This window comes from Apostichopus japonicus, chromosome 8 (genome assembly GCF_037975245.1).
Source record: "Apostichopus japonicus isolate 1M-3 chromosome 8, ASM3797524v1, whole genome shotgun sequence".
Taxonomy (NCBI): Eukaryota; Metazoa; Echinodermata; class Holothuroidea; order Aspidochirotida; family Stichopodidae; genus Apostichopus; species Apostichopus japonicus.
In genome coordinates, this window is record NC_092568.1 from 19,025,675 (window position 1) to 19,036,535 (window position 10,861).

Consider the following 10,861-nt stretch of genomic DNA (forward strand, 5'->3'; position numbering starts at 1 on the left):
ATATGAATGCAGTTATAGGTTGCTTAATATTTTGCTGTTGTTGAAAATATAAATGTTTTTCTGAGTAGTTAATTACAAAACAAATTTACTAAACCAAATGACTGTTCCATTTCCACCATGAGTGGTTCTTACATCGTCAAGTCTGCTAGGCCTTAAATGTATAAAACAACAAAACATAAATACGGACTATTCCATTCCTTCATAGGTAAATATTTTGCACTGAGACTTCATTATCCCTAGCAAGTTACTCAGTACAAATGTTATGCTTTAAAGCCCTCCTCGTCATACTACAATGATCCACTTTCTTTCAGGCCAAGTAAACACATTTCTTTGTAGATTCTGAGAAACTTTTGAAAACAAAGGTATGTACTGATAACTGTGCCTCTAATGACCCTTCACCTCATGAATTTATTCTTTATTCTATGTCATGAAACAGCATTTTAACAATTGATAATCCTGCCGTGGTTTAACATTCATTATAAAAAATAAATTGTTTCGCACAAAAAAAGGAATAACATACTAGCCGTATATTTTATGTATATAAGCGCAGGGTACTACAACCCTGTTGTGACAGTGCAGTACTGGTAACACTGGAGAATGAATGCTGAAAAAAAAATATTAAGACAAGAATAAGTTTAATGAATGGACGCTTTCTACATTGATTCTACATAATAGTGTTTAAAGTATGAATTTAGGCAGAGTATTAATCTTGATATGACACAGGGCCCAAGAAGAAGGAAACATCTGAGTGCTAGTAGTGTTTTTATAGCTTTCAAACTTCAAGATAATCACCTTTAAGGTAAGTTAAATTTCTTGAAAGATCTTAAGGCTTAAATTGCTGATAACATTGACTCCTCAGTGCAGGCCTATATGTTACTGATAACCCATTGTTTGGTAAATTCCAATAAATGAACCAAAACAAGTTTGAACAGACAGGCCCCCCCCCCACCCCCACCCCCTGATTGACACTTAAAACCATGTTGTCCTTGTGAAATATATCATGTAGTACAGACATGTTATCTGAGACCATTAAAATATTATCTCTTTATGGTCTGTGCCATAGACTATTTAGTCCAGCCAGTTTAATTTAACTTGATGAGCCTTAGATGGTTAAAGCATCATTCCTCAAAACTTACAAATGGTATTGAAATAAACCTAGACGGACAGCTGTTTGTATTAACGGTATATACCATATCAAAATTAATTCTGTGCCCAAAGTCACCCTTTAAACAGAGGAGCCTACAGTAACTTGTCAATGTGATTAGGAAAGGTCGGCTGGAATTAACTCTACGTCCTCAACAATTGCCTTAATCTTCTGAAAGACTTTACTGGATGATGGTTTCACAGAAACAGGAAATTCAATGCACAGATACTTCTTGTCATCGACCACCAGATCCAATTCAACCACAACATCCACCTGAACATGTTTGAAAAAACAGAGAAAACTTGATCAACATTTGTTCTTATTATCACAATTAGTAAATAGAAAAACAAACTTAAATCATTATCAAATTAGGGGATGGTTATCATCCTGGGTTGCAAGAATCCATTTTTGTCAGAGAATAAGTTTACTCAAACAATGTGGGTACAGAAGATGGAGGATGGGAGGGTGTTCAAATTTGTATTGAAAGTAGAAAAAAATGTACTTTTCATGATATGTTTGGCAACTTCATTTTGGTCTTTCAATTATGTCTTGGTTTGACACAGCTGAATGTCTGCTACTCGAAGAAACGTGTAGTCTTTGGTCAAATAATGACCAGTAGAATTTTGCATGTTTTGCTACTCACTGGTCCAGCTTTAGCTAAGCCTATCAAATAAAAGAATTTAACTGGCTTTTTTTTATTATTATGGTCCATTGATAAGTAGCATTCACTTTTCTACATCAATTTTAAGGTTTAAAAATGTTCCCACAGACATTCTACATTAATGGTGTTTTGTATTGTAGTTTGACCATTTTGCATGGTCCAAATTATTCCCTGGGAAATTTTCATCGAAACATAAGAAATCCAAGTCGCTGAAAGCATTTGTATCTTATGATGATGTGAGGAGAGGGGGAGGAGGGTGTGCTAGATATAGCAAGAGTACCAGTCAACCACACAATGCAGGGCTGGGCACCAGTCAGTACAAACAAAACTGTGAATTCTCACCATCAAGGTCCCCAAAGTAGAGTACACAACATAAAATGATATTTTGCCAGTTATCCACAACCGATAAAAATGACTGAGAACACATCGGCATTAAATCAGAAACGCTGCAAACCTTATAGCCTTGTATGGTTGCGAGGTATTTCTGAAAGTGACATTTCTGCCCCTACATATAAACATACCTGGGACAAGGAAAACATGATAAAAGTCTTAGATAAAACAACTTTTAATTCCTATTGCTTAAATGCGCAGCGACTGGTCTTTCAATTTCAAATGGTCTCAAATGCACTTTGCTTTAAAACTTTCCCGTTGTTCATGCATAAAACTACTGTTCCTTTTCTTCTAATTTAACACAAATCGTTCAGAGCTTGTACACTCACTTTGGCCACAGATCATACTTAAAGAATCCCCTTGACTTACCTCAGGTAAATGTCCTGGAATTGCTAAGGTACAGGTATACACGTAATCTGCCTGTGCCTTCAAAGGACATGTGAGGTTGGACTTTTGGCATGCATCAGCTTGTGGTAATGGGAACGGCACTTTCACACTAGCAATCGAGCCATATACTTTTGCTGTAACATTAGTTGCTACAGCCGCTGTGGAAAAGGGGAAAAAAATTAATGAAAATGACAATTTGAAATGACAGTGTACAACTGCACAAAGTTGTAGACATTGAAGGGTGTGAAGACTCGCGCTAAAAGAAACGTCTAATGCCAGTAATTTGACCTAGTTTCGAATGAGGTGTAACAGAAGTGTTAAACACCACCATCGATCCCAGAAAATACACACACAGCTTGCTACCGTCGGTAATTTGACACTAGTGTGCAGTCAGTACATACAGCTGCGGTCAATACCCACAGCACAGTATACAAAGGATACAGCGATGGACATCTCAGGTCCAGCTAAAGATAACAATTGAGGTATCACGTTTCATTACTGTCTGCATTTTGTAGCGACACGAACAAAACGTCGCTTGCAAGCAACAGAAACTTAACTTTTTCAGATTGCCGCACACGGTTTGGGGCGAGTCTTCAATGCCTTTAAAGTAGCTTGTTACAATTTTGTACTAATAATTCTGTTAATTCCCAAATTTACTGGTTTGGGGATTTATGAGTGACAATGACAATGTGCATAACATTATTCCATACAAGAGTATTTCATGTATGCATTAACTGTTTTTACTCATCAATTCACTAGGGTGCACTCACATTGAAAAATAGAATCAAAACCAGGGGGGGGGGGGGATGGACCCAATCACAATTTCACACGCGTCACGGTTCACACTCCCAGAACGAGCTGAATCAAAATGGAAGACTGCAGAAATGTCAATTTTGAACTTCTTGGATAAACTTACTTGTATGGAATGAAACGGCTATTGAAGACTTCTTTCCGGAAATCACCGTACAAGGGTCTGAAGAGCACGGTGTAAGGTCAACACTGGTCACTTTAGCACCTACAGAACCTACACAATAAAAACAGGGATGAAAATAAAATGATTACTATTAGATTAACTGTGTGCTAATGGTCACAAGTACTGCACTGACAAACGCGGATACAACTTTGCAATAGGGATACTACTTTTCACTCTGATATCTTTTTCCACTTTTGCACACTCAGCATTCAGAAAAATGCTTGTTGACTTCAAGGTATCCGTCTTGGACATACGGTAGATTCCATTTTCTTCTTCATCTTAGATTGGTTTGCATTTTTGCATTCTTTTTTGTTTGTTTTTGGCCCCACTCCCAAGTCATGACTGTTAGCCATGGACCTGGCTTCCCTCTTGTGTTAGAAATAGAATGTTTTTATATTTCTTACTTTTTCCTCACTCTGCAGTAAACTTATGAGTTGAATTCTCAAATGAGTTTAGTTCTTCTTAGACTGTGTTTGTTTTCATTACACCACTCAGCATCCAAGCATCTGCTCAGACTTCAAGATACGCATCTCGGCCATACAGTATGTTTAGTAGATTCCTGTTCTTTTTCTTAGATTGTTTTGACTTTCTGGTTTGTATTTTATTATTTTTTGGGGAGGTCCCAATCCATGCATCCACTCACGAATGTATTGGATTTTCGGGGTCAATTTCACCGATTTTTGAAAGCCGATATCTCTGGAACCGATTGATATTGTCAGCTTAAAGTTGGTGTGGATTATTATCTTTATATTATAAAACTCCACACTGAATTTGAGATGAAAATCTGAGATGGTGGGTGTCAAAATCAAATTTTGCTTGTTGATTTGGCATGGAATGACCCAGGAATTTTTGCCATGAGTTGGTAGCTTTTACAATTTACATCAGAACTCTTAAACTTTAATTGAACTACATTTTCTATTGTTATTGATACATTTAACCAAATGCGTTATTGTTACTTTTTTGGGGGCTTAATTGGAAGGATGGGTAGGCCTATGTACATTTCTTCTCATTTAAGTTTTGACCAGGGATGAATTAAACTTCTGTTATTAATCCTTTAAGTTTACTGTACGTCTACATTTTGTGGCTCAAATGTTTGTTATTTGGGCTGATGTAATTTTGTAACCTATTCCTCTTGCCCAATTTTTTTTCAAACTATCTGGTAATGTAGGCTAGGCCTATTGCCTAACTTAAGTAAAGCCAAAAGTATCTTCTTTTTCGGCATATTTCTTCCTGGGCCAGGCTTGGGGCGATTACATCTGAATATAATCGATTACGATTACTTGAGAATGTGTGATTACGATTATGATTACGATTACAGTCTAAAGTTGAAGTAATCGATTACGATTACATTGTAATGTAATCGTGATTACAATCACGATTACATTATGGTTACTTGCACAATCCTCTGCATATCTGTTTAATATAACTCTCTGCCGGGAAATAGGGCAATGAAATAGGACAAAGGAAGGGCATTTACAGTTTATACGGACAAAATTGTGAAAGTATATCTACAATTCCTACCAGGCATTACACATTTATGCCTTAACACGTTTAAGATGTGTAACCCATAAGTTCAGTAAAAAATACAATTTAAACAGACAAAGAGTAAACAGACAAATATATACTAAAGTAAAACAAATGAAGATTTTCATGCAACACTATATTTTGTAAACTAATAATTTCTGCATAGCAGCAAAACTAAAAACTCTTTTACATTATATATAACACCAAAATAAAACTAAACAGCTTTGAAATGGGGCATCCCACAGTACATGGGATATGGAAGGCCAAAGTAAAAGTAAATTATTTTCATCAAAAAGTGGTCAACTCTGGTAAAGCAAATTCTAATCCACCAAAATACTTAATTTGCAGTGATTTTTTTCAGCAACAAGGTTAATTACATTAATTAAAGAGGTGTAAATGGTGCAAAGTTGGATGGGTTATTGGACAATGGAATGTAGGCAAATTTCTGAATAACTTTTTTCCCCACAACATGAGATGAGTACAATTAACGTTTTACTAATGAACATTGAAATGTCCCGTCAGTGATGTTTTCACAAGAATTTTTATGCTAGCTGCCAATGCGTTTTACAGTATTTCTGTACAAGCATTACAGTATGCTATAAAAAACTGCATAGCAAAAAGCACATAGCCTGTAGAATTAATTAGAAAGTGAACTTAGAGAAGGACGAATCAAGAATCATTTACTTTAATTTTAGATCTAAAAATATGGCTTCTCCCAATAATTCAGGTGACAAAAAATCCTTGAATATGGCGATCAAATCCCCAGTACTTCTTAGTATAAGTTTATTGTGCTAGAGAATTCTAGAAGCAGGAACACTTCTTTGGTCACACTAAAAGCCAATAGTAAGAATTAGTTTTAATCATTTCTACTAATTTTGCCCTTCTCATTCAAATTTCACTGTAATCATAAATGTAATACGATTACGATTACTTTGCCCTTGTAATCGATTACGATTACTTTGTAATTTTCACAAAAGTAATCGATTACGATTACGATTACTTCAAAAAATGTAATCGATTGTAATCGATTACGATTACTGATTACGATTACCCCAAGCCTGTCCTGGGCCGTGGCTATTTCTTACGACTAGTCGTAACAATTATTTATAAACTATTCTTACAACAAAGGCGAATTCAAGCGCAGTAAAGTAAATAAAGCAACTGCGCATGTAGTAGGGGTAACCCTAACTTTAACCCTAAACCCCAACCCTAACCCTAACCGGAAATTATTGTTACTCCTGGTCGTAAAAAATAGTACTCCTGTCATAAAACTAGCAACTGCGCATGCGTAATCGGAAATTATTCTTACGAACAGTCGTAAGAATAGCCACTTTGTTCTTCCTGACGCCCTAGAACATTTACGGAATTGAATTCCGTGTTTCGCTTTACTACTGCTTTGTGTTATCCATCCCCCAATGCATGTTAGACTCAACCGTGAGTTCCACGCCAGTCTCGTGCCTAGCCAGGGATAAGAACACAACAAGCCTAGGCCTAGCCGGTATCCAGTCAAAACGTCCCTTTACCAAAACGTCCCCGCTTTTTTAAGACCAAAACGTCCCCGCTTTTTTAAGACCAAAACGTCCCCGCAGTCAAAACGTCCCCGTGAGTCAAAACGTCCCCGGGTATGAGGGCGGAAACATTTTTGAGTATAATTTTCTGAGATAAAGATAATATAAACAGAAAAGGGAATGCAAGAGGGCTGTAGGGTAATAGGATTTTTTTTAAACACGAGTTGGTTTCTGAATGAATATATACGATATTGAGGGAAGGGAATACATTTTTTTTTTTTACGTACAAGTTACTTTTGAAATATGCGAGACGGGCTGGATGAAAGTGATATATATTTTCCTACAGCACATACGTTTATTTTTTTTTTCTCGTATAGTATACGCATCCAAATTCTTTATTAATTCCTCTTGTATAATATTTTTTGTTTTCCTTAATTCACTGAAAAACATATAGCGTATACTTTTTCATATCAAATATAATTAAACGATATAGTCCTTCATGATTTATTAAGCGCCTGTAATCCAACTTGCATGCTGATAACTTTGCCAAGTTATAACTTTAAATTAATATATATTCACAACTGTGAATGAATGTGATAGACGGGACGTTTCGACTTACGGGGACGTTTTGACCAACGGGGACGTTTTGACCAAAAGCGGGGACGTTTCGGTACGGGGACGTTTTGGTAAAGGGACGTTTTGACTGGTAAACGCCTAGCCAATGCTATAGTACAGCCTAAGCGTATGGTATATAGGCCAGACCCCAATTTTTAAGTTAGGCATTACAGTTTATAAAAGTTTTAGTTACCACAATCCAGAAAATCAGGAATATTCTTCCTGATTTCAGCTTGTACATTCCCATAAAGGCAAAAGGATGCCAGGATAAATACTACGATGAAAGTGTCCTTCATTTTGGTGATATCAAGGCCGAATAAGACTTTCATTTGTGGCTGGGTGGTCTGTAAAGAGGAACGTACAACAATCACGTGAACGATGCCATAGATATGTTTGCAGGCCAATAATCACATGAGAGGAAACACTTCCGCATTGAACGACAACGGATTGATTGACTTGACCAAGCCTTTTTTTCGGGCTGAATTACATTGAATAGTTTAATGAAATTCCAAATATACTTGCATGAAGAGGAATATATATATTCTTCCTGTGGTTCATCATTTTACGATGCATGCATGGTTCTGACAATAATTGGGGCAGCACCAGAAGGAAATGCTGATTAATGTAAAATGGTGGATCTTCATATTCTGCAATACGGTGGTTCAACAGTGTCCCTCTATAAAATGTATAAATCTCAATCATACTCCATTCACAAAACATCACCTGACTATGACAGTAAACGAGGGCGCACTTTTAAGTTGCTATATAGAGACCCTACAGAAGGCACTGACCATAGACTCTATTGCATCATGGAGGTAAAAACAGATTGCATGATATACAGAGCCGTATATTGCTCTGTTGCTACACTGAGACCCAGTATTGTGACATGACTGTAAAGTTAAACCAAGAGTTTGAATTAGCAGAAATTGGAATGCTTCAACTTGAAAATGTTTGTTGTTGTTGTTGGTTAAGGAGGAACAATATATAGGTATTATTGTGTGTGTTTATTTTAATACCGGTGTTTGCCATAAATCGTTATCTTATATTAGGTAAACCACGCGGTATATAGGTCATTTGGATGTTCATTGTCGACCAAGGCTCAAAATGTTGCCGATGGGATAACTGTTGAATAAACTTTCCAACATGTGTCCAGGGGGTGGCAGCAGCTCCCTATTTAGAGGACCTATATATTCCGGGAATTGGCAAGAATCGCCATGGTAACGAGCCGTCCCTGAAAAACCCATCATCGCCTACAGACGACCCTGCAACCTACGAGACCTTCTTGTGCGTGCTGCTGTTCCACCCCTAACTTCTATCCCTACACCCATTAAGCATGGTACTTTATTATTTATTTATTTATTTATTAACCTTTAAAAGGGTGACTCGGTTAGCCAAAGCTAATCTTCCCCGAGGCCCTAAAATACGGTCAATATAAGAAGAATAATATTATAAAACAATAAACAGAGAGTAAGACTATTAAACATACAAATATACAACAGTAAATCACAAAACTGTAAAAATGGGTATAGAACATAAAAGCGTAATGAGATGATTAAGACTTGAAAAATTCATTGACTAAACGTTTAAAAATAGGTAAAGATTTGGCATGCTTGCATTCAGCTGGCAAACTATTCCATTCTTTGGCAGCTATGAAGGAAAATCTACGCTTGTGATATTCCGTTTTACCATATTTCAGGTATAAGTTATTTTGGGTCGTGGATCTCAAATTGTGATTATGAATTTCGTGTGTAAAGTTGAATAACTGGGTTAGATAATTTGGGGAGAGGCCATTCATGGTCTTGTACATCATGATCAATCGTCGTATACGTATTTGCGTATCGACAGGGTGCCACTTTAGTATTTTAAATAATTCTGTCGAGCTTTCATATCTTCCCGAGTTCGTAATAATACGCGCTGCTGCTTTTTGCATATGTAACAACTTTTGTAAATCATTTGCTCCACACGTACCCCAGACTATACTACAATAATCTAGAATGGGTCGTACATACCCATTATAGAAGATAATTTTCGTATTCAAATCAATATATGGCTGTATGCGTCTCAGTAAGGCAAGGCGATTTGAGACTGTTTTACAAACGTTGTCAACCTGAAAATGCCAGGATAAATTGTTATCAATTTTTACACCTAATAGTTCTTCATATTTGACAGTCTTGAGAATTTTGCCCCCGAGTGTCACAGAAAGAGTATTTGCATTGTCAGGTAATGAAGCCAGTCTCTGACTAGATCCCATCAATAATACCTTCGTTTTAGTGGTGTTGATTGCCATTTTATTTCGGTCACACCAGGAACTAACTTTTTCCATGTCTCTTTGCAATTTATTATTCAAGTTAATGGTAGATGTATCACTGGCATAAAATGTTGTGTCGTCAGCATACATATCCGCTGAACAATATTCCAAAGTGAGATCCATATCATTAATATAAATTAAGAACAGAAGTGGACCAAGAATGCTTCCCTGGGGTACACCACATGCAATTCGTCTTGAACTCGATAAAACACCATTTAAGTATGTGCATTGACTTCTATTAACTAAATAGGATTTGAACCAATTAATCGCTTTACTCGATACACCATAAATACGTAGTTTCGTTACCATAATCTCGTGGTTTACCAAATCGAATGCCTTACTGAGGTCTAAGAAAACAGTTCCCAAAATATACCCCTTATCAATAGATTCCATCCACTGATCCACAACCTTCAATAGCGCCGTTTCGCATGAATGCTTTTCCCTGAAACCCGACTGTGCATTACGTAAAAGGTCAAATTTATTCAAATGCTTACTGAGGGCTAGGTGGACATGTTTTTCAATTATTTTTGAGAGAATTGGTAAAATTGCAATCGGTCTGTAGTTCGATATATCATGGCGGGATTCCGTTTTAAAACTCGTGATAACCTTAGCTTCCTTCCAGTTACATGGAAATACATCAGTATCAATGCTTTCAAATGTGATCGTACTTCGAGATGCATCATCTGCAGCCACCACATTGTTGAATCCAATTCCATTACCAGCCACAGCATGCAACTGACACACAAGACTAAGGGTCACATCACTTGCACAACCACTAATATAATGTCATATAACTGATCTCTTGTAGAGTTTGCGGCATCCAGTATGTTGGCGAAACCAAAACCACCCTCAAGAAGCGATTCTATGGTCACAGATCCACAGTCAACACCATGAAGACTGAGACCCCAGTTGGAGAACACTTTAACCTTTCCAACCATACCATTAACGACATGGCCCTACAGGGGATTGAATCCTTAGGTAGCCGTCCTGACCTAGTACGAATCAGCAAAGAGAGGCTGTGGATGCAACGCCTTCGCACCATTCAACCTCATGGGCCTCACATTCAGGAAGGACATGACTAACTTTCCTTCTGTCCCCTCCCCCTCCTTCTCCCATTGTCCCCCCCCCCACTCCTCTTTTCATAGCTCTCTTCCACCCTTTTTTCTCCACACCTTTCTGTCTTTGTCCTCCAGTTTATTCCCTTCCATTAATCCTCTCTCTGTCCCTCCACTGTTTTAACTCCTACCTCTCCTCTTCCCCTGTCGGTTTCTTTCTTTCTTCTCTCCATCCCTTGTCTACTAATCCCCTTACATCTATCTCCTTGTGTTCACCATGCTCATTAACCTGTCTG

General features: G+C 37.3%; 1 protein-coding gene across 1 annotated transcript; it reads right to left on the bottom strand.

Moving 5' to 3' along the window:
• Positions 1-7: 7 nt before the first annotated feature.
• On the bottom strand, positions 8-7,582 carry LOC139970908 (NPC intracellular cholesterol transporter 2-like). Its single transcript, XM_071976976.1, has 4 exons — positions 7,396-7,582; positions 3,499-3,606; positions 2,565-2,740; positions 8-1,417 (listed from the first exon to the last, which is right to left on the bottom strand). Exons 1-4 carry the CDS (start codon positions 7,529-7,531, stop codon positions 1,262-1,264), a joined length of 576 nt encoding a protein of 191 aa, XP_071833077.1. The 5' UTR covers positions 7,532-7,582; the 3' UTR covers positions 8-1,261.
• Between the last annotated feature and the right edge of the window lie 3,279 nt (positions 7,583-10,861).

Excerpts from the sequence above, each read along its gene's own strand:
- LOC139970908 (XM_071976976.1), bottom strand. The coding sequence starts at position 7,531 with ATGAAAGTCTTATTCGGCCTTGATATCACCAAAATGAAGGACACTTTC. Across the intron at positions 2,741-3,498 it reads AGCCGTTTCATTCCATACAA|CGGCTGTAGCAACTAATGTT; the intron begins GTAAGTTTATCC and ends CCTTTTCCACAG. Across the intron at positions 1,418-2,564 it reads TTCCAGGACATTTACCTGAG|GTGGATGTTGTGGTTGAATT; the intron begins GTAAGTCAAGGG and ends AAACATGTTCAG.